The following is a 24,569-nucleotide window of genomic DNA, read 5'->3' on the forward strand; positions in this document are numbered from 1 at the left end:
ATTGAACGGTTTCATCGGTCCTTGAAATCATCCCTCAAAGCTCGTCTAATAACTCCAAATTGGGTGGATGAGCTACCTTGGGTTCTGCTTGGTTTAAGAACTGCACCTAAGGATGATATCGGTCATTCTTCAGCTGAATTAGTATACGGAGAACCTTTAACAATCCCTGGAGAGTTTATACCTGACCATCCTTCAGACTTCCACGCTAAAGACTTTTTGGCAACCTTTCGAGAGAGAGAGAGAGAGAGAGAGAGAAGATAGAGAGAGAGAGAGAGAGAGAGAGAGAGAGAGAGAGAGAGAGAGAGAGAGAGAGAGAGAGAGAGAGAGAGAGAGAGAGAGAGAGAGAGAGAGAGAGAGAGAGAGAGAAACCTTTAACAATAGCAACATGTAGAGGTCTTTAACCATTATGACGTTCTATTCTAATTCATCAGAGCCATTGGGCCCATGGAGTCGGAGTTTATCCCGGTTTTTATAGCGTGAAACGGACAATAGCAATTGCTTGCTACCCTTACTTTGGATAAGACGCAAGTCTATTTCAAAGTACTTTCCCCCAGATCTAACAGACCCAGCCACCCAATCATTGCTGGGTGGACAAGAGGGTCAGAAAAACAAATAATCGACTGCACCTGGGGTTCCTTTGGGCGTGAAGAAATTGCTCTACCAACTGAGCTATCGGGATCCCCATTATGACATTAAAACAACCTATAGTTTTTTTGGCATGTAAATATGTACACATATGAAAGCAATTAATTTGATTCTTTATTTTTTGAGTCCCAAAATAATGTAAATCTTACAAAATGAAAACAACTTTCTACAAGTCTTTGTATAAATAATGTAAGGGTAAATTTCAAAATATAATAATAATAAATAAATTAATTATAACAAAATAAATAAACAAAACAAAATAAAAAAACGAAAAAACTTCTAATATAGACAAACTTATACTATACAGTATATACGTACGTACCATACGTTTTAGAATCAAATTAGAAAAGAAAATTCAATCCAGCACGGTTTCCTTGAACTCATTTGAATGTCCCAAGCCCAATCTTTTTCCTTATCATTATATGTTATCATTCCATTCCTTCCTCAAACTAATTTCACCGAGCCAGCATATTGTTTTGTTTGTTTTTAAGGGTTTTACGGCGCTTGCAACACATTTAGGTTATATCAGCACCAGTAAAAAGGAAGAAAATGGGAAAGTAAAAAGTTCTAGAATTACAATTGAAGCATCCAAGAGAAAGACATAGGGGAACTGGGAACAAATAGGGATCAGATGTAGATTCCAAGAGCATACCACCAATGTACTTAGTTTGAGATCACCTATAAATCTCATCCGGACACAAGCACAAAATCCAACAAAGAGGAATACACTCAAATGCTTACATTATACATTAAAAATAAATATAATAATACATAACAGAGAGATGATTTACAAGGAAAAAAATATCATCTCCCAAAACAATAACTATGCATTCGACTGTTTCCCTCTCAGCCAGGACTCCGAACAGGGCCAAGTAATCTCATTCGAAGACGAAGACAGAAAGCATGTTGGAAAATAGATATAAGGGGATAGAAGACACAGTATGTACCTCCCTGCCCACTATGGGAGGTCAGGATCCCCACCCAGCGAGCCAGCATAAAAATAAAAAATAAAAAATGAATTAACTCACTCAACCCTACCACCAACTATATCCGTAGTATACCCGGGGTGACTTTTACCCCATGCATATTTATTACAATTTTTCTGAGACAAATTATAGTTAAAGGCGTTGTATAGCTAAATTTTTTAAAAAGTTTTTACATGTTAATGAATGGTAGTGGTAGTTGAATAAAACTATCTATATACATGCTCATTTTTAATACATTTTTTTTCCAGTTTTGAACAGTAGCAAAACTCTCTAGGATTGAGTGAGTTAAAGGTTTTTGGTCTATTTATGCAATTAGTGATTTTGGCCATAGATGATTTACACTGTGACATTCACAGTTACGTATGTGTGTATCTTATCTAGACATGCAGTCGCTCAAACACTTCATCACCGTTTCGCATAACCAACACCTTTCTGCTGATTCTTATCACTTCGCCATTCTTTCTAATTTCAATGCCACGCGCCAAGGTTGGCTAATGGTTGGCTCGGTTAATGAATGTTGTGATATGGCAAACACCCCCCCCCCCCCAACCCAACACACACACCAGCCCTTTTAATATGTCATGTGATACTGTTATCTCCCTCAACATACAACATAAAGTAAATAAATAATAAAGTTAAATTTATTCATCCTCAAGTAGAGATTTGTCTTAGGATCTATTCCAAGAGCAGGCTGGAATACTCCATTTGTCAGCCGCAAATTGAGCTAGGTAGAGGTGGCTTGCTGAAGGTCACATAATGTGGTGAATATTTGAACTAGTTAGCTTTTGGGTACAAAGCAAAGACCATATCGCTGAGCCACACTGACGACCCTCTCCCCCACCCCCCTCCATCAAGCCGTTTTGGCAAGGCACAGTTTCCTTGAACTTTTCTGCATGTCCCGAGGAAACCGATGCTGGAGTGTAATATAACAGATCTTTACAATTACAAGGTTCTGTAATTTACATTAGTTTGTTCATCATGAACTTTCTATACATAATATATGATGAGTAAAACAATATGACTTTTATATATTTATCTTCTTTAATTTACAAAAAAAAAAACCAAAAAAAAAACATGAAAATAAACATTGACAGATGGGGAGTGAAAAATCGCAGTTTCCACAAGGGAAAAGGAGGCATTTTTAAAGGAAAATTGGGATTGGGAATATATCTTTCTGAATGAACTGAGAGAAATTGGCTAGGAACACTACAAGTCTCCTGGTGACTTCATTGTACAGTGGACGACAGATGGTAAGATGTCGACTGGACCTGAGAAGATAATTGAGGTATCTGTCCTTGAATCCTTGAGGTAACCGTGAGATGAGTGATGTGTAGTGGTAGTAGTAGTAGCAGCATAGTACAGTAATAGTAGAAGTGGTTGTACGATTAATAGTAGTAGTAGTAGTAGTAGTAGTAGTAGTAGTAGTAGTAGTAATAGTAGTAGTAGTAATAGTAGTAGCAGCATAGTACAGTAGTAGTAGAAGTAGTTGTACCAATAATAGTAGTAGTAGTAGTAGTAGTAGTAGTAGTAGTAGTAATAGTAGTAGTAGTAATAGTAGTAGTAGCAGTAGTAGTATTAGCAGTAACAGTAGTAGTAGTAGTAGTAGTAGAAGTGGTATGTTGTTTTTTGGGCCTTTACAGCGTTTGCGGCATATTTAGATCATTTCAATGCCAGTAAAAAGAAGATGAGGAAAGCCTCTAGATCAAAGATTAAAACACTAAAGAAAAGGTAAGACAAAGAAGACTGGCACAATTAGGGAACAAAAAATTCCATGTGCAATCCATCAATGTATCTATTTTGATATTATCTGCAAGATCCTTCCAGGCATAAGCAAAGGATCCCGCTATGAAGAATACACTCAAATATTTACAAAGTATAGATTCAAAACTAAAAACGAAAATAGTACACTACAGAGAGATGATTTAAACAAGGAAAAATATATACTCTCTCTCTCAAAAAAAAAAAGGAACAATACATTCAACTGCCTCCCTCTCAGCTAAGGATCTTGGCCAGGACTATGAAAAAAAAAAAGAGCAATGCCTATTCAGAAAAAAGATGAGAGCAATGTGGAAAGACTAGTTTGTCCACGTTGATAGTTGATGTTAGTGATGATCAAATTTTGCGTTGAGCTCACATGAGGTCAGAGTAGGCTACCCAAGATAATTGATCAGGCGAGTCTCCCCACATCGCTGGGAAGAAAACTGACCATCAAAGCACATCACCATTGTCAGAATGTATGTCTGATTGAGGCCCAGTATTTTCTAAAAGGCGGCTATGTAAAGCCTCATCATTTTTTAAATTCACCATTTTGTCTCTTCTATTATAATTATTTTTAAAAAATCTTTGAATACATTAAACTACTTCACAACTTTTATACAACTATTGATGCAAATTCACAACCATTTGAGACCTTTACGACCAAGAGGTCAAATTTACGGCTTTACGACTTTGCTTGAGACCCAGGTCTTTAAAAACACATTCTTAATTTTTCCCCCGGGGCAAGACAATGTCTGAATTGCAAGACTTTGATGTGGACGGATGATGACGATGATGTGCAGCACCAGACCCAGTTGCTGGACGTTGACGTTTGTCATTAGCTACAGGTCCAACTGGCACGCCGTCTTCCTCTTCCTGTTCGCCTGACAAGGATGATGACAGACATTCGGCACCCTGCAAATGTGACAAAATTTGAGACGAGGGAGTCTTGGGTTTAGGAGGCTCAAGAACCAGCTGGCCGTTTCGAATATTCAAATCTCCTCCAGAAACCATTTCATGATCAGGTTTGGGGGTTTCACTAGAGACACTTGGCTGACTTTGGGATGAGTGAACATCAACTGCTGGCAACGGTGACAAAGTTGGTTGCAAAGATGATGGTGACTGTGACATCAAATTTTGATCATCATTGGCAGGTGTAGCGATTGAAATTGGAGAAGGTGGCGAAATCTGTTGTTGGGCAATATTTTCCATACAAGGAAATCCAATGTGCCCAGCTGGTGCTAAGGATCTCCCAACAGGGATCTGAAGCATAATGTTACCATCTTTGACAATGATCTCTCCACTAAGATGAGTGGGAGGAGTTGTTTCTACACAAGATGCAGAGGGTGATGATGGTACAATTGGGATGATGGACTGGCCAGCCAAGATGCCATCACTGGTATGCAATACAATCTGACCTTTGTGTACAGACAAGTGACCTTGCTTGGCTTTGTGGTGATTGGTTCTATCTCGATTTGCAACTTCTTGGAGAAGAGCTGAACTAGCATCATTGTTTCCTAACTCAGCACTGGATGCTGACATTGGTGACATGGAAGTTGGAGCAGCTTCAGAGGTATTTTGATTTAAATTAAAGTCAGAACTGACATTACTACTATGAATCGGAGGCTGAACTATTGTTTGATCTGAAAGATAACAAGTGGATGCACCATCACTATAATTCATGTGTGTGACACTACTTGCAACTGGCGAGACATTTAAGTCGTTGTGAGAATTTAAACCTTCACCCATCAAATGCTGATTGTTATTAGATTCAATTACTCCCATAGAGAAATCTTCTGCCTCTACAGGCGTGGAGTTTGGAAGACTGGATGTTGAAATATTCCCAGTTCTGTTTGTATAAGAAATTGAGGTAATATCGTCAGAGACATTGTTGGCAGAACAGGTTTCCAAGTCAGGATGAACATCCTGATTTGAATTAAGTGGTTCAGGTTCATCTACACAAGAATTGTCATTGTCGACATTAGGAAGACTACATTGTTCAGGTCGGTGTTGCTGTGTTTCACTTCTGAGAGGTAAGCACGGGACATCCCTATCTCTAGTCTTCAAAGTTTCAGTTTCATGAATAGAGTCTCTACCATTACTACTAGAGCCAGCGACACCGAGCAATGTGCAACTACTAACACTGTCATCACCGCAGCTGGAGCTTGAAGAAGCACCAGACCCATGCGACTCATCATTGCTACAACTTTCGGAATCAACTGATGCTGTCAGTCGCTGACTATCATTGTGGGATGACGATGATGATGAGGACGTCAAAAGATTCTGAAGCAAATGTGAATTAATATCAATGCCTCTAAAGTCTCCAATGATGCCTGTTAATTGAGAGAGAGTTGTATCAGAGAGTTGAGTGTTTCCAGCTGTGCGATGATGCTGTTCATTACTCCTCTGCTGTCTTCCAGCTGAAACAGGACCTTGACCTTGAGAAATACTTGGGTGATGATTTAACAGCTCCATTCCACTTGGTGGCCTTTGTTCACCACAACTTACAACAACACCTGACGCTGAGGGTGTGGAGTAAGAAGGAATGCAGTGAACACATCCTGAACAATACTCTGTTCTAGAATGCCCAGTACCCCATACACCATGTCCAGCCTGTGGGGGTGATGATGAAGACGAGTGAGAGTTATTACTATTACTACCAACACCAATGACACCACTTCTAACCGTTGAATTATTTACTGCACCACTTGAAGGTGTCCCACAATTTCTCTGAATTCTTTGTTGATTTCGATTCAGGTCAGAAGTTGTAACATTGTTACAATTACTTCCATTATGATTTCCTTCTATTTCTTGTGAGGTTTCACCTGATCGATCGAGTGTGCTGTAAGGAGGTGGTGTGTTAACATGTTCACCACCACCACCAGCATCCTCACTTCTAACATTCCTTCCATTAACACTGTCACCCTCGCCACCAAGTATTTCAGAGTAAGGCGGAGGGTTCTCAACAAAATATCTGTAGCGAGGCATGTACTGAACCCCATTGTTGACATTGAAGATGATACTGGGTCCTTGATGGTAACGCTGGGCTGTCCGAGGAAGAAATGGTTCTTCCTCCACACATCCATCTCCTGTCATTGGGGGGATCCTTGGTTCTTCTAGACCTCCTGAAGGGAAAAAAAAAAAAAATTGAAGTTAATAATGAAAAGAAGAAAAAAAACAATTCTTTAGTGTTTAAATATTTTTTGCTCTTGTCCAGTAGGACAAGTATAGATTACAATTACAAAATTATTTTTTTAAAAAGAGAGGAAAGAAGAAGTAACTAAATGCAACCATGAGGAAAGGAATGCCAAAATTGTTTATTGTGTATTGTAGGTGACAAAGAACATAGCAAAACCGTGTTGACAGCTGTGCTTAGATAACAAGGGCTGCCTCTTTGTATCAATATGTTGATTGAATTGTGCAATGCTGCCAACTCATTACTCATGTAAATGTGTAAAATGGAGAGCCAAAATGAGTAAGATTTTGATAAAATGAGTACAATACTGAAAACCATAAAGAATCTAATTCTGATGATGGGAAAGAAGACCATATTAAATCGATATTTAGATTATTTAATGAATAAACTTACTATTTCATACACAATATAAATAGCATCGAAGTCCCGAATCGACGTATAAATCCGATATGACCCAGCCACACGATATATTTATTGAATTGCCAGCATAATCCACAGGGCCAGATAACAAATCAACATTAACTAAAACAGTGTATGCCTTGAAATTTTTTTTAAAATTATAGACATTGAACAATGCGTAAGATCTTCAGTAAAAAGTGTACAATGAATGAAAATCCGTAAAAATACACATTTTTTACGAAAGGTTGGAAGAACTGAATGGTGTGATGCAGTGTAACCATGAGCGGTTTTCTCTGGATCTATCAAAGGTGTTGGTTTTAGTGACAATTATGTATAATATTATACATAAATGTGTGGCCAAGACAAACCATTGTCTATTTTATCAAACATGTCACTATTAGCTATTGGAACCCCTCTAACCCCCCCTCCCCCCTTAACACCATTGCCTACCTAGATGAAAAAAAAGGCCTGATCGTTAATGTATTGTAAAGAAAAAAATATCAAATATAAGGATCTTAATTTATTAAGTTTTGATGAAACCTTCCCCCACCCAGAAAAAATGTTCAGTTATAATTGATGAATTTGGGGATAAAGTAAAAAAAAAAAATCCAACCAAATATGCCCCATCACCTCAAATTGATATTATGTTGGGATGAACTGGTGCAGGAAATTGAATTTTTAGCCACATATATGAATCTTTTACTTTATAATGGAGAACAAATACACACCATTTCTCACAATGCAAAAGAACGTAAGATCATATTTCTACCATCTTAGTTGTAAATTCACTTTTCTGGAACCGAGTCAATCCAACATAATACCGTTTTGATAAGTGGGTCACAAATTTGAAAAAAAATAACAAAAAACAAATACATCCAGAGATACACTTGAGAATAGTTTCCTTGAACACACTGGTTTTAAAATTGCCTCCCATGGTGCTCGAGTGTAATTTACTTCAACCTGAAATAATATTTCGGAATCCTACTTTGACTAATGCATTGGTCCCAGGAGTATTCAACATTATTATTTTTCTGATCCCTCTGTCCACCTAACAGTGATTCATCCCAACTACTGGAGCATACTCAATGTTTCATTCGTTTCTATGTTACATGTTTGTGTTGAGAATATTGGCTATTAAGCTTAAATGCTGGCCAACTTACTTTGCGGCTTTGTGTGTGTTGAACCCGTGACCTCCAGAAGTTGGGGAGAAGCTCTAGATTGACTAGAATTTGAAGTGACTTTTTTTGGGGGTCGTGGATAGCTCATATGGTAGAGTCAAGATCTCCCCGGCCAGGCGGATTTGTCATACCAGTAAGGTCACGGGTTTGAGCCCCCATCGTCGCTGCAAATTTGTTATTCTCTATTGTCTTCTCAAACTTTCCTACTCACTTCATTTCTTGTTATTATCAACATAAGTGCCTGCTCTACTCACTTTTCTGAATTAGTGATGGATTAGTTGGGTGTGTTAGATCTGACAGAAAGACTAGCACCCAATTCAAAGGGTAGCAATAAAATGTCCATTTAACACTACAGAAATCAGGATAGACCTCATCCCCATGGGTTTTGGCTCTAAGCCTAAAGGACATTTCAAAAACCCAAAAAAACGATATTGTAAGGAAATTAAAAAATGATTTGTTCTAAGTATAACACCCACCATATATTTGCATTGCATTGAGGGCACGAACCATCCTCCTTTCTCTGATGCGTTTCATCTTGGCCCGAAACACTAAGATCACGCCGATAGATATGAGAATGACAAGACCAATGGTGCTGGCAATAATGGTGTAGATAGTACTTTTCACCCAGCTGTAGTTGTCTTCGTCATCATCTCCTTTGTCACCTGCAGCACCAGTGGGATCTGCTGTGGAAGATGCTTTGTCTCCTTTGTAGCGGTAATCTGGTAGAGCAATGACATATATATATATATATATATATATATATATATATATATATATATATATATATATATATATATATATATATATATATATATATATATATTATATATATATATAACTTACTGAACTCTCTGACAAATGGAGTGGAAGTAATTTTCAATTTCACAATCAAATAAGAACACTATATGATATCTCTAATATCTCATTGCTAAAATTTGTAAATGCAACAAAAGGCAAATTCTTTTCAGCAATAGGTTAAACTAAATTAAAGTTAAGTTTTCCTGTATTTAAATTTCTTATGGTTTAACTTTAAATCGGCAGCAATTTTTCAAATGCTAACACTATAGGGTCTATTTATGTCAAATTGATCTGATTTTTTTTGTATTACAAAATATACAAATTAAAAAAAAAAAAAATCTTTTGAATTTAAGGACAAGTGAGCTTTCCTGTATAGTTAAAATTTATAAACAAAAAAAAAATGAATATAACATACCAAATACGATCTCGCGATCATACTAGCCCAATAAGATGTGCCAAATGCTTTTCTACTGTCTTCCTGATAGGTGATATATTAATGCTTTTATTGTTGTAGTTATTGGCTGAAGAAGGGTTTTCAGCCCAATACGTTCAATGCTTGGTATTTTGTTCATTCTCAAAGCTGTTTAGTCATTTTAGGACACTACTCTTTACTGTCCACGGCTTAGTATCACTTTTTACCTTTATGTTAACAAAGATTTTAATGTATCTTTACAACACCTAGCTATATAACGCATGGACACAAAACTGGTCCATTTAGAGTTTCATTGCTTTATACCTTTTCAATTGTTGTGACTGCTATGAACTGGAAGGTCTACGAGAGGTCGGTTGATAGTTTTGTTCTTGACGAATTAAATGTCAAAATAAATACACTTGTTTTTATTTTCAATCACTAATAAATATATTAGGCTTCTTTCATTTAAAAGTCATTCATTTTTAAAGATTATATATGGATTATATTTTTTTTTAAAAAGATACCATTGTGTGCTGAATGAAACCTGGCTTGAATTTCATTTGAAAGTGAGAGAAATGTAAACATGAGTTTGGAAACTTCATGGGATAGCATAATTGTTCTTAAGAACATCCAATGACCATGTTTTTTATTTTAAAGGGGTTTTACTACGCTTGCAACACTATTAGGTCATTTCAGTGCCAATAAAAAGTTGTAGACCTGAAGCACCAAAGAAAATAATGACAAAGGAGAGTGGTTCAAATAGGGAACAGAAGATCCCATGAGTGACGCACAGGTGTGCCTATTCTAACATGACCTAAAAGTCCCATCCAGGCACAAGCAAAGGATTCCGCTATGAAGGATACGCTTAAATGTTAACAAAGTACAATATATTCAAAACTAATAAATATAATAGTACATAGCAGAGAGACAATTTACAAGGAAAAGAAATATCATCTCTCAAAAACTGGTATTATACATTAGACTGTCCCCCTCCCAACTAAAGGAAAAACAGATAAATATGGGCGATAAAAGACACAGCAAAAGACCTCTCTGCCCATCATGGGAGTTAAGTGGACCCTGCCCAGTTTTATCCTTTTCAAGAGAGGTCAAAGAGGGTATGAAAAAAGAAAAAAAAAGTGGGAAGGGGGAGGGGGGGGGGGTAGAGAGTTTTGTTTGTTGTTTTAAGGGTTTTACGGCAACACATTCAGCACCAGTAAAAAGGAAGGAAATGGCATAGTAAAAATTTCTAGAATTACAATTAAAGCACCCAAGAAAAAGGTAAGACAAAGAGGAATTTGTTCCAATAGGAAACAGATGTAGATTCCAATAGCACACTATCAAAGAACTTTGAGATCACCTAAAAGTCTCATCCAGACACAAGCACAGGTCCCCACTAAGAGGAATACACTCAAATGTTTACAAATCATATATAATATGTAAACAAACAATACAGTGCATAACAGGGAGATGATTTACAAGGAAAAAAAATATCATCTCCCAAAACTAACTATACAATTGACTGTTTCCCTCTGCCAGGGCCAGGACAAAACCAAGCAATCTCATTCCAAGACAAAGACAGAAAGCAAGTTGCAAAACAGCCTCCCTTCCCACTATGGGAGGTCAGGAACCCCCCCCCCCCCCCCCCCCCATCTCTCTCTCTCTCTCTATATTATATATATATATATATATATATATATATATATATACATACAATATATATATATATATATATATATATATATATATATATATATATAGATAGAATGCGCTTGGCCAAGGAGTTCACAACATTGCCATCCGGAAGTATAACGGACCAACACACAAACTCTGTGTAACCATGAACTTTTATAGTCTGGTTAATACAGTTTAGTGAGAACAACTCACAAACGCGGATGGCAAAAACAATAACAAAGGCCTGAGTGACGTCATCTGCATACTATCTATACACAATATATATATATATATATATCGTATCAAAGGCTGCGGACATATCGATTCCGGTTATTGTTATGGATATGTTTTCTTTGAGTGCCTTTGCTGCCAACCATTTATGTGTCCATACAACGTCCGATGTGCTTCGGTCTTGACGAAACCCGCTTTGGCTATGTGATAGATATTTTTCTATTTTCGGTCTAATTCTGTTGAGGACAATAGTTGACAGTGTTTTTCTTATGGTATTCAGTAATGTTATTGGGCGCAGGTTGTTTACGGGTCCTTTCGTTTTTCCTGGTTTTTGTATTGTAATTAGGACACCGCTGTTTATGTACCAGTCTTTGTGTGTTGAGAATGTTTTGTTCATTATGTTTGCAATGCTCAGATCCAGGGAGAAGGTACCGCATTTCAGCAATTCAGCGGGAATTTCATCTTCGCCTGGGGATCTGTTATTGTTTAGGCACTTTATGCTATTTCTAACTTCAGTTGTTGTGATGCGGTTGTTTAGGTCTCTAGGGTTTCCTGAGAAGGGCGATATTTGTGAGACTTGTTTGTGAAATTTCTGCTGGAAGTGGTCAGTTACAATGTCAAGGATATCGTTGGGATTTGTTGTCTGTTTGCCAAATTTATCCTGTAGTTATATATATATATCTGTAGTTATATATATATATATATATATATATATATATATATATAGAGAGAGAGAGAGAGAGAGAGAGAGAGAGAGAGAGAGAGAGAGAGAGAGAGAGAGAGAGAGAGAGAGAGAGAGAGAAAGAGAGGGGATGGTGGAGGAAGAAAAGTAAGAAGAGATGGATCAAGAAAAAAGAAGAGAACATTAACCCATAACAACTAAAACAATTACATACAATATCATTAATAAATACAATCCTGAATCTGAAAGTAAATATAATATGAATTTGGTCTGATGAAAAATTTGACAATTGGAACCTCATAGGTCTCAGGCATGTCTGATGCATATATCAACATAACTAACCGTAACAGGCTCTTTCATCCGAGTTATCACCACAATTGTCAACATGGTCGCACCTGAAGCGATGATCAACACATCTTGTGTTGTTGCACATAAATCTGTTAGCACACGGGTCACCTACAAAATGAGAAAAAAAAAAATTGTAGAAGACGTATGAGGACACTTTTATAGTAAAACTTTATCATCAGTTCGCTGTTGTAAATGTCTACACTTTCTAACTACATTGCATAACTTCATTTTTCTTCTTTTTTTTTTTTTTCACTCACTCACATTCTATCCTTCTCTTAGTCCATGGCCCTATCCACTGATAAATTGCTTCTGCTTTTTCTTAAATTCTAACTGGCTTATCCGTCTGAGAAGCCAATCACTATCATATTTAAACAATGGCTTGTTTACTCTGTATTTATCTTTTTCTTTTTGACTCTATAACTCTACATTCTAAAGCCCTGTTTACTTGTTTGATTTTCTGTTTACTCTTTGACAATCTTAGCAAAATGAGAAATCTGTTGTTTCTTAAAAAGCCATCTAAAGGACTTAAAGACTGAATGTTATAATTCTATATATAAAAAAAGATAGTCACAAAGTAACTTCGCCTCAATCATTAAGCAACAAAGGTAGTTCAACAAATAGAATAGAGAGAATGGGGTGTGTATAGAAATGCACAAACACACACACACACACATTCACTGGTGATACACATCAAAAGCTGACTGCATGACTACATTACACACAAAGCCCAAGAGCATTTTAATGGCCAATGGTTGCATGGGATCAGGTTTGCCCAATCAGGAGCTTTCATTTGTATTTTTGTAAAGGAAAATCTTAGTGCTGTTTACTGTTACAACCTTTATTATTGGTTGAATAATGAAACTGCGAAATCTGTCATGCTTCTCTCAGATAAGTCCGCCCTTTGCCATGATGTCTTACATGCAATTGGTGGAGGAAGTGACTTCATGTTATTAAGCCTGAGAAAGGGTAGTTATCTGAAGGAAATTAAACTTTAGCTTTGAACTCGTCATGACCATCACATTTTAAAACTTGAAATTTATATAACTTATATTCTATTTTTAAGTTGAATGATTAAGTTTCTATGTAGAAAAATATAAAGTGGTTTCTGAGACTAACAAAAACTGAAATTTGATCATTTTGACGATTTCTACTCTATATAACAGGGGTGAGAATGACTGGTCACAAAAAAAGGAGGACATTTTTCATCGTGAAGATCATGGCCCATCCATGCGACCATAATCTATAAATTTGAATTTCACTTAAATTAAATTTACTGAGATGCGATCCAAAATTTGTCTTGCAGCAATTTCTGACACAATTCGGTGGAATTTCAAAAGTTGAAAGTGTAATTACAACATTTGGTGGTTGTAGTAGGGATGATGATGTGGTGGTGGTTGTAGTAATAGCAGTGGTAGGGATGATGTGGTAGTAGTGTGGATGATTGTGTGGTGGTGGTTGTAGTAGCTGTGGTAGGAATGATGATGTGGTGGTAGTTGTAGTAGTAGTGGTGGTAGGGATGATGTTGTGGTGGTTGTAGTAGTAGTAGTGGTGGTAGGGATGATGATGTGGTGGTAGTTGTAGTAGTAGTGGTGGTAGGGATGATGTTGTGGTGGTTGTAGTAGTAGTAGTGGTGGTAGGAATGATGATGTGGTGGTAGTTGTAGTAGTAGTGGTGGTAGGGATGATGGTGTGGTGGTTGTAGTAGTGGTAGTAGGGTTGATGATGTGGTGGTGGTTCTAGTAGTAGAGGTGGTAGGGATGATGGTGTGGTGGTGGTTGTAGTAGTAGTGGTGGTAGGGATGATGGTTTGGTGGTGGTTCTAGTAGTAGAGGTGGTAGGGATGATGGTTTGGTGGTGGTTGTAGTAGTAGTGGTGGTAGGGATGATGGTTTGGTGGTGGTTGTAGTAGTAGAGGTGGTAGGGATGATGGTTTGGTGGTGGTTGTAGTAGTAGAGGTGGTAGGGATGATGGTTTGGTGGTGGTTCTTGTAGTAGTGGTGGTGGTAGGGATGATGGTTTGGTGGTGGTTGTAGTAGTAGAGGTGGTAGGGATGATGGTTTGGTGGTGGTTCTAGTAGTAGTGGTGGTAGGGATGATGGTTTGGTGGTGGTTGTAGTAGTGGTGGTGGTAGGGATGATGGTTGTAGTAGTGGTGGTGGTAGGGATGATGGTTTGGTGGTGGTTGTAGTAGTAGTGGTGGTAGGGATGATGGTTTGGTGGTGGTTGTAATAGTAGTGGTGGTAGAGATGTTGATGTAGTGATTTTGGTGAGTGTTTTTCTATTCAGTGATGATAATAGCAATTTGTCAAAAAGGAGGAAAATTTCTCGGGCTATCGATCAAACACAAATAAAGAAACCTAGTAGTAGTTATTTAGCTTATAAATACAACCCAAGAATCTCTCAAATTTAAAGCCATAGAATAGTCCAGAGGTAAAAAGAAAAAAGATTAAACTAAGCCAATCACCATTGCTGTGTTCTAATATATCATCTCTATATACCAGATGATTTAATGTGGTTGCGAAAGAAAGAAAGAGAGAGAGAGAGAGAGAGAGAGAGAGAGAGAGAGAGAGAGAGAGAGAGAGAGAGAGAGAGAGAGAGAGAGAGAGAGAGAGAGAGAGAGGGGGGAGGAAAGACTTCTTTACCAGAATAACTTATGTATGGGCCTTTTGAATCCTATATCAAAAAAAAAAAAGGAGAAGAAAAGAGAAATAGAAAGAAAGGCAAAGGGAAAAAAAAAAAAAGAGAGAGAGAGAGAGAGAGAGAGAGAGAGAGAGAGAGAGAGAGAGAGAGAGAGAGAGAGAGAGAGAGAAGAGAGATTAAAAAGGCAATAGGTACCTACAACAAGGGGAAAAAAACCCAGACCCATTTGTCCCTCCCCTTCCCCTTCAACCATCAACTAACTAATCAAAGAACACTATTGGTCTTCTGTGTCAATTGTGACATCTGGTGCCATACTGTCTGGCCCAACGTCATAAAAACGGGACCGTCACCAAATTTCACGAGACTGAGCACAGGTGTCAAAATATGACATAAGACATAATGGGGATTTTGTGGGTTTGAGGAAAATGTTTGACACGGCAAATATGAAAAAGGAAGAATTGTGATGGGATGGGCGGAGATAAACTACCATTTAGGCGGAAATCCACCTTTAGGTGGAAGATTCTCAGCCCTGATATAACTGATTTTCTCAGTTTTCCAAATCCTGACATAATACCACTTTGACCCGGGAGGTCACAAATAAGCATAGATCTCAAATCACAATTTTCAAAAAGGAGAACATTTCGCGGCTTTCTTGGAATGCGCATTTTATAATATTATAAAGCAGAGTAATATGCTCCTGTTATTGACAATACTGATAAAATAAATAGTACTTAACACGCAAAGCGTACCATAAAAAGGAAAAAATTATTAAAGTACAAATAAAAATGGATAAGTCCCTTACAATGATTTTTGAGGATGTGTTGATTCTACAGAGGGCTTGGACCCCAAGTGGGAGAAAATAACGGAAGACTTGAAATAGTGGACATCCGCTAAATAGAGGAAATTTAAGACCCATAAATAAGAGAAATGTTTAACCAAACCTGGACATTCTTCATCAGAGCCATCGCCACAGTCATCCTTGCCATCACATCTGTATTTCAGAAAGATACACTGTTTTGTCACCTTGCACTTAAACTGCGTTGTCCTGCATACCTGAGTGTCTCGATCTGCAAAGAAAAATAATACAAAGACCATGAATTTACAAGAGAAAAAAAAATTCTATGTTCCATATATATTGGTAACAGAATAATGAATATGGAAAATGACCTCAAATTGAAAATGCCGCGCTGTAGAGAGAAGGCTGGTGAATGGGGCTTTCATCATTCTGGTCCAAGACTGTGGAATTTGCTACCACATGAGATATGTTCGTCGTCTTCACTAGAGGATTTCAAGTGGAATTGCAGACATTTTTATTTAGACATGCTTTCATTTAATTATGTGTATAATTAGCATTGTTCATCTACTGTGTTAGGACTTAAACTTTGTTCTGCACCCAGAGTCCCCAGATGAAGGGATGTTGGGTGAACTATAAATCTTACTAATATTTTAAGGGGAAAATTCTATATTTTCATTCAATTTAAAAATACTTATCCCATTTCCTATGCGTAAATAATTATAAAACATGTCAGTCGAATATAACTGCCTTTCTTTAGAGACTTTTAAAGGAGAAGTCTTATTCCAAGCACAGAAGAAAAAAAAAACTGAAAAAATAAACAAATGTGGCTTAAAAGAGCTGCCACAAATTGAAAATGCCGCGCTGTAGAGAGAAGGCTGGTGAATGGGGCTTTCATCATTCTGGTCCAAGACTGTGGAATTTGCTACCACATGAGATATGTTCGTCGTCTTCACTAGAGGATTTCAAGTGGAATTGCAGACATTTTTATTTAGACATGCTTTCATTTAATTATGTGTATAATTAGCATTGTTCATCTACTGTGTTAGGACTTAAACTTTGTTCTGCACCCAGAGTCCCCCAGATGAAGGGATGTTGGGTGAACTATAAATCTTACTAATATTTTAAGGGGAAAATTCTATATTTTCAATCAATTTAAAAATACTTATCCCATTACCTATGCGTAAATAATTATAAAACCTGTCAGTCGAATATAACTGCCTTTCTTTAGAGACTTTTAAAGGAGAAGTCTTATTCCAAGCCCAGAAAAAAAAAAATAAATGAAAAAATAAACAAATGTGGCCTAAAAGAGCTGCCAGCCCATATGGCACTAAACATGATCAGACTCTAAAAATCAGGATATTCAGATGTGCTATAGGTAACAAACATAAAATCTGAACTTCAAGAATAAAAATCAGTCTGAACTAAAAAAAAAAGAAAAAAGGTGTTGTTTCTTTGAATTATTTGATCATTGTTTGGCTATTTCGAGTCCCAATACAAACAAAGCACAGTTGAATCCTTAGAAAAGGCTCTTTACTCACATTCTTTCACCTTACTCAAGTGTAAAATGAGTACCTGGCCATTTCTGTCGGAAAAAAAAGTGTAATATTGCCTAAAAAGTGCCATGTCTTGTCCTAAATGTTAATTGTTGCTGTTGGCAAGGGATCCCTTGCAAAGCACTTTGAGCATGTTTAGTGGATACTGCCCTCTATAAATGCACAATTTTTTCTCTCTCCAAGTTCACGTTTAGAATTTATGTAGCATAGTGCAGTTTGACCAAATGTCCATATTGGACAAATATGACATGAATATAATCAACTTTCCACTATTATTTTGGTTTAAAAATCCAAATTCTACTGAATTTGGCACCTTAAATAATCTGCACAAATTCAATTACAAGGGATACCTTCTGGCTGTGACTAAAATAAAAAGCATGAAAATTTGCCATCCGTAAATGCATCGTAAAATTTCAAAGAACATTGAATTGAATCAAACTAATGACTTCAGTTAGAATAAGTGTAAGTTTGTGTGCCAGTTTCAATATCTGTGTTCTCAACACAGACGAATTACATTGCTGAATTAATTTGGTGAAAGACATTAGAAATCATAAAGCACTGCTGGTCATTTATGTGGAGGTTAAGTGTTATATAAGTAAATTATTTATTATTATTATTATCATTAACGTAATTACAAAATAGTTAAATCCTTTCAAATGAATGACATATAGACTAATAATCACATACATATGTTGGTGTAGTAATGTCCAAGGGGAACAATCAATAGATAGGTGTCAGAAACATACAAGTAAAACGTAGCGTGTATTAAAATTATATCATATCATATTATTATGAGTAATAACGAGAAATAGAAAATAGAGATGTGACGAAAACAAAATAAAATTATCACAGGGTCAGAGAAACAGCCGAAAATCAACTTAACTGGAGTGTAACCAACTGAGCAAAAAATGCGTGTGAATAAAGCAAGCCAATCTAGAATGAGTATGGCCCTTCATGTCGTGCTTTCCACTGCCATTGCTTGCTCCCATCGAATTGACAAGAGAAGTAGAAGTCCCCTTAGTGGTCATGCTTCTTGTAAATCATCAAGACTGAATTGGCTGGGATGCCAATTTTCTCTGCAATGATTTTCGGTTGCATGCCAGACTTTTCAAGTGCATCGATCACCTTGATCTTTCTTTTCAGCGATAAGGTTGTCAACCTTCTTTTTGCCATTGTAGTTGTGGACTTGACTTGAATTCTTGATATGTTTGTTTAAAAGGGTTTTACGATGCTTGCAACACATTTAGGTTATATCAGCGCCAGTAAAAAGGAAGAAAATAGGATAGTATAAAGTTCTAGAATTACAATTAAAGCACCCAAGAAAAAGTACGACAAAGGGGAACTGGGAACAAATAGGGATCAGATGTAGATTCCAAGAGCATACCACCAATGTACTTAGAGATCACCTATAAGTCTCATCTGGACACAAGCACAAAATCCAACAAAGAGTATACAGTCAAATGCTTACATTAAACATTCAAAATAACAAATATAATAATACACGACAGAGAGATGATTTACATGGAAAAAAATATCATCTCCCAAAACAATAACTATGCAGTTAACTATTTCCCTCCGAGCCAGGATTCCGACCAGGGCCAGGACAAAACCAAGTAATCGACCAGGGCCAGGACAAAACCAAGTAATCTCATTCCAAGACAAAGACAGAAAGCATGTTGGGAAACAGATATAAGGGGATAGAAGATATAGTTTTGTTTTGTTTTTGTTTTTAAGGGTTTTACGGCGCTTGCAACACATTTAGGTTATATCAGCGCCAGTAAAAAGGAAGAAAATGGGATAGTAAAAAGTTCTAGAATTACAATTAAAGCACCCAAGAAAAAGTAAGACAAAGGGGAATTGAGAACAAATAGGGATCAGATGTAGATTCCAAGAGCATACCACCAATGTACTTAGTTTGAAATCACCTACAAGTCTCATCCAGACACAAGCACAAAATCCAACAAAGAGGAACACACTCAAATGCTTACACTATACATTCAAAATAAAAAAATAACACATAACAGAGAGATGATTTACAAGGAAAAAAATATCATCTCCCAAAACAATAACTATGCATTTGACTGTTTCCCTCCCAGCTAGGATTCCGGCCAGTGCCAGGACAAAACCAAGTAATCTCATTCCGAGACAAAGACAGAAAGCATGTTGGATAACAGATATAAGGGGATAGAAGACACAGTATGTACCCCCCTGCCTGCTATGGGAGTTCAGGAACCCCAACCAGGAATTCTTTATAAAATTGATACTAATTAAGAGGGTCATTAGATAGGATGGCCTGGGAATAGAAAATAAATAAATCCTGCAATGATTTAAAATGTGAGATGGATAAATCAAAGCTATTTGATAATGCTCATGTACCTTCATTGAACATGGATGTCAGACAAAGCACCTATGTCACATCGGTGTGCGTCAATCATTCGCAGATACTCTTAACCAGTGAAAATTCTTGTTCATTTGTGATTTTATTGTGGTCATGAGTGATAAGAGCATCGACTTAAGTGGCATCGACTTATGTGGAGTGCCTTATTTTTACTAATGTTATATCTGGGCATCATTGAGATAATTAATTGCATGGTGAAAAGCTTTGAACAGAGATATTGACAATTTAGTCAAGAGGTCAATTTTTATGGAAATTAAGTTTTCATAAAAAAAATCAATAAATCAAACATTTTTTTACATATTGATGAAATATTTCAATTGAATTCTACTCCTAACTATTTTATTTTAATTTTTTTATGAAGGTAATTATTATACTTAATATTATCAACTCTTGTCAACTTTGGAAGCGATTTTCTCAAAATTAGGGTTTCCCACCCTAGCCAATGCATATGACCATAACTTCATGAAAAATCACCCGATTTGCTTCAAATAAAGATTAAAATTCTCTGGAGACATTGGGCTTTCAAGAAAAATGCAAAATAAAAAAAACAAAAACAAAAATTTTCACCATGTGAAGAAGGGGGAGGGACCAATAAAAAAAAAATCGACGTAAGCAAAGTCATCATATCCAGAGCCATAAGGCTTATGGAGCTGGAAATTATCTCAGTTTTAAAAGCCTTAAACGGACAGTACCCTTGGGATGAGTCTATTGCAAAGAGTGTTTTCCACCGGATCTAACAGACCCAACTACCCTATCCCTGCTGGGTGGACAAGGAGTGAGAAAATAAAAATCTCAACTGCATCCGGGATCAATCCCGGTCCCCTTGCATGTCAAACAAGGGCTCTACCAACTGAGCTGTTTTAAATTAGGCTCTTTAAGATAAAGGTAGTTTGATAATAATTTGTTAGTAAATCTGATAGAGATATGCCAAACAAAAATTTTTTTAAGACTCTCAGATTGGTCCTATAATTTATGTAAATAACACTAAATCATGAAGAATATGACCAACTGATAAAGGAGATTTTAAAAATCTTGGCAATACGGTCAAACCTGCCATAGTGACAACATCTATATAACGACCATCTCTACATAACAATCAGCTTTGTTGACACCCTTGAGTTTTTTCTCTATATTTTACCTCTATATAGCTGAAACCGCCCTGACACGACCAATACCATCTCAAGTCATGATTTTAACCGGCAAATACTTGGCTAAAGGGATCACTAGAACTGAAGACCACTTATTTGAACGTCGCTGTCACTGGTCAGTCAATACCTTAAAGAGTTAATCATAATTCAACCAGACAAAAAGCGACAACGGTCAAATATTCATTGGCAGAGTAGTCAAGACTGGACTCACAAAGTAAAATCTAATCTCAGTGGAGTGAACAAAATGACAGGCTTGCCAGTTTCGCTGGTTGTTTTCAGCTTAATTTTTATCAGTTTGCCGACAAAAAAAAAAAAAAAAATTGCAGAAATTGCGATTTCGATCCTATTTAATTTGTGGGTGGAAATCATTGTACTTTATATAGTAATAATAATAATAATACTAATATTAATAACAGTAACAACAATAATATACGATGGCTTTTGATAGGTGTTCCAATGCTTTGAATAACACGCGGCTAAGATAGTGTACATGTCCTCCCCCCCCCCCCCCCCCAGTCATTGATCCTGTATATAACGACCACTTTGGCCATGGATCTTAGATGGTTGTTATAGACAGGGCTGACTGTATATCTATAAAACTGATAAAAACAGGCTAATTCAAGAAAAAAACAAACAGGAATCAGCAGCTCTGGATAAAATATTTAGAAAATAAAATGGCATTTTGACTTACTCCTTGGTCGAACCAAAATATGAACCTTTGCTGTTTCTTCCTCTCCATTAGCCATGACTAGCAAACATGTGTAAGTGCCAGCATCAAAACGACCTAAAGAGGAAATGATTAACTGCACTGTGTTACCATCACTTGACTTGGACTGAGACGACGCTTCTTGATCGTGTGATGAGATCCATTTTAGTTCCCGAGGTTTCTCTGTGACAATCGCGTGACAATTCACCTTGAAAGCAATTGTAAGAATTATGAGTTTTATTTTTGTAACTAAATACTAAGTGATTTGTTCAATTACTTCAATGCTTCAAAAGTAGGCATAAAAAAAACACAATCAGTGCATCTCACAATACAACAATGTTGTGGAGAGTCAATCTATTATCAATGTGATGCGCGGTAGGCGATGATGACAACATCTGCACAGCACAATTTATGCTTGAGCTTTTATGTAGTGCAAGATCTACTAAACATGCTCAAATGTTAGGCAACATGGCAATTTTTTCAGACAGAGACAACGCTGTTAACGGCCAAGTACTTTACACCTGAGTACGGTGAGAGAATGTGAGTAAAGTGAATTTTCCCAAGGACCCAACTATGCACTGACAAGGGTCAATACAATGATCTTCCGATCCGAAAACGAGTGGCATACCACAAGACCACACATGCTGACCACTGACCATATGGCTACTACATTCCACAGTATAAATGCAGACCTGCCAACCCTTCACATTCCAAAAAAGGAATCAGAACGCTTGAAAATAGGAGTTTGAGACAAAAAATAGGAATTTCACCTTTTTTAACAACCCCCCCTCCATCGTTTTTATTCTTACCATTATCATCATATTGTTTTTGAAAATTGGAATTTTAGTGACAATGGCGGAATAGTACAAAAAGGAAGAGTGAAAATAGGAATGATTCCGCCAAAAGCGGAAGGGTTGGCAGGCATATGCAGAAAAAGAGTTGACAAATACAATTTTTCAGTTTCTGAATTGGCTATTCTCTCTAACAAGATGTCAAAAGATGTCTATATACAGTGGTGACAGTAGTAGTAGTAGTAGTAGTAGCAGCAGCAGTAGTAGTAGTAGTGGTGGTGATGGTAGTAGAAGTAATAGTAGTAGTAGAAGTTGTGGTAGTGGTAGCAAAATAATAAGAGATGAAGGAGTCCCTTGGGAGTGATTGGAATGAGGGAGTTGTGAGGTGGTTGAATCTGTGACAAAGAAACAGTCTGGTATTGAAACGGCAGTAGTCAAAGAGGATTGGTGTTGTGGGGGGAGTGGAGGGGGCAATTTGGGTTAGTGCACCCCAGAGGCTTGATCAGAAGAGCCTCCCTATGTTAGTGGGGGTACTTGAATGGCAAAATACTGACTACCAATACTCGTACATCATGTATATCACCAGTGTGACTTCAACTGTTTCTCAGAATGGTGGCTTGAACTTGATAAAGCCTTGTCATTTTATTAATTTGATATGGTAGAAAAAAAATAGCATTCAATATTCTAATTTTAAATATCTACTTATTTATTTATTCTTTTGTTCTGCTTTTCCCCAAAATCGAAATCCGGGACTGACCCGAACAATCAAGGACGGTTGACAGGTATGCAAATATGATTTTTCAAAAATGCTAAATAAAATTTGCAGAAAGATTTAACCTAAAACTAAATAATCACCTCAATTTCAATTTTCACAGAATGTTGCCCAAAGTAATATGATGAGTGTTGTTTATAATATTAGTATTAGCAAGATATAAATTACCAAAGGTTTAACCCATCAAACACCAAGCCATTATTACCTTGACTTCAGATCCCTCTGCTCCAGTAAACTTGTTATGTGACAAGCTCAAGTGAGCATTGTCTGATGAAGATGCACCATGATGAAGGAATACTGTTGAAAAATAGAACAGAACGAATATTAATTATACTCAGATGCCATACACATGATTAAGATGAGAGCTACACACCACTCTGTCACTAGTCATAAACTCAAAATCAGAATATTATTAGTATTATTATTATTATTGAAAAAAGCTAATTTTCAAGAAAAATAAAAAAACAGTATGCAGATTATCAGTTTTTTTTTTGTTTTTGTTTTTTTTAAATAGCAATTATTATTCATTTTTGGTAAATAAATCTAACCTCCATTGCAAAATGAAAAAAGTAAGAATCATACGGACATAACAGCATTTGGAGGCAAAAGGACATATATCAAAGCAAACATTTTTGCTGAAACTGTGCATGAATTCTGGTGCCATCATTAGTTCCTGAGGGCTTGTTTTTGAAGCTTAAAGAATCCCAATGAGATGATAACTTTTAGGTGACAATAAAATCTGAATATGCAAATATTTCTGCTGTAAAATGACAAAAAACTAGTCAACTGGACAGCCAATTTTACAGGAGAGTAAAAATAAAAATGGACATATATAAATAATAATACATGACATTTATAACCATTTTCACCACTGGGTGATGCTCAATGCGCGAAACAATAATACAGTGACATAATTTTCCAAATGAAACATTATACATACTACATCAACATAACATCATTATACAACTAAACATGAAGTCGTTAATACAAAATAGGTTCATAATACATACACATACTATGTCAAATTCTTTTTTTTTGTTTGTTTGTTGCTTTAGGTCTCTTCCAACACAATTGAGGTTATATGAGAGACCGCTGAAACAAAAAAACAAGCAATCTAACAAAAATAGTACAAATGTCAATCAAAATCATAACCTAAAGATATCATAAGCTAAATTATAAATAACCAAGAACAAACAGGCAGAGGATTTACAGGAAAAAAAATATCCCCTGTCAAAAATACAATCACAAACCAAAGAAGCAGGATAGGCTAGTAAAGAGAAGAAGAAACGACATCACTATCGGATCGTACACCCATGAGAACATCATAGGTATACGATTCAAGGGTGATGCTCCCATCCAACCACCCGCGTATGTCAAATTCATGAAATGATATAACATAATGATATAATAACTAAATTAACATTCATATTCGGGTCAAATTACAAAGATGCACTAATCAAGATGTGTTTC

At 36.6% G+C, this 24,569-nt stretch overlaps 1 protein-coding gene across 3 annotated transcripts in view; it reads right to left on the reverse strand.

Annotated features, from left to right (window-relative positions):
• Nucleotides 1-746: 746 nt before the first annotated feature.
• LOC144978430 (uncharacterized) overlaps nucleotides 747-24,569 on the reverse strand; it is a 33,811-nt gene continuing 9,988 nt past the window's right edge. For all 3 annotated transcript variants that reach the window (XM_078924476.1, XM_078924475.1, XM_078924478.1), the window contains exons 3-8: nucleotides 23,305-23,396; nucleotides 21,522-21,744; nucleotides 15,877-16,002; nucleotides 12,296-12,409; nucleotides 8,636-8,878; nucleotides 747-6,511 (exon numbers count right to left, since the gene is read on the reverse strand). In XM_078924476.1, coding sequence (XP_078780602.1) covers nucleotides 4,113-6,511; nucleotides 8,636-8,878; nucleotides 12,296-12,409; nucleotides 15,877-16,002; nucleotides 21,522-21,744; nucleotides 23,305-23,396 — 3,197 coding nt within the window. In that variant the 3' untranslated portion in view covers nucleotides 747-4,112. The remainder of the gene's footprint in view (nucleotides 6,512-8,635; nucleotides 8,879-12,295; nucleotides 12,410-15,876; nucleotides 16,003-21,521; nucleotides 21,745-23,304; nucleotides 23,397-24,569) is intronic.

This window comes from Berghia stephanieae, chromosome 8 (genome assembly GCF_034508935.2).
Source record: "Berghia stephanieae isolate SIO BIC M18660-M18661 chromosome 8, UCSD_Bste_1.3, whole genome shotgun sequence".
Taxonomy (NCBI): Eukaryota; Metazoa; Mollusca; class Gastropoda; order Nudibranchia; family Aeolidiidae; genus Berghia; species Berghia stephanieae.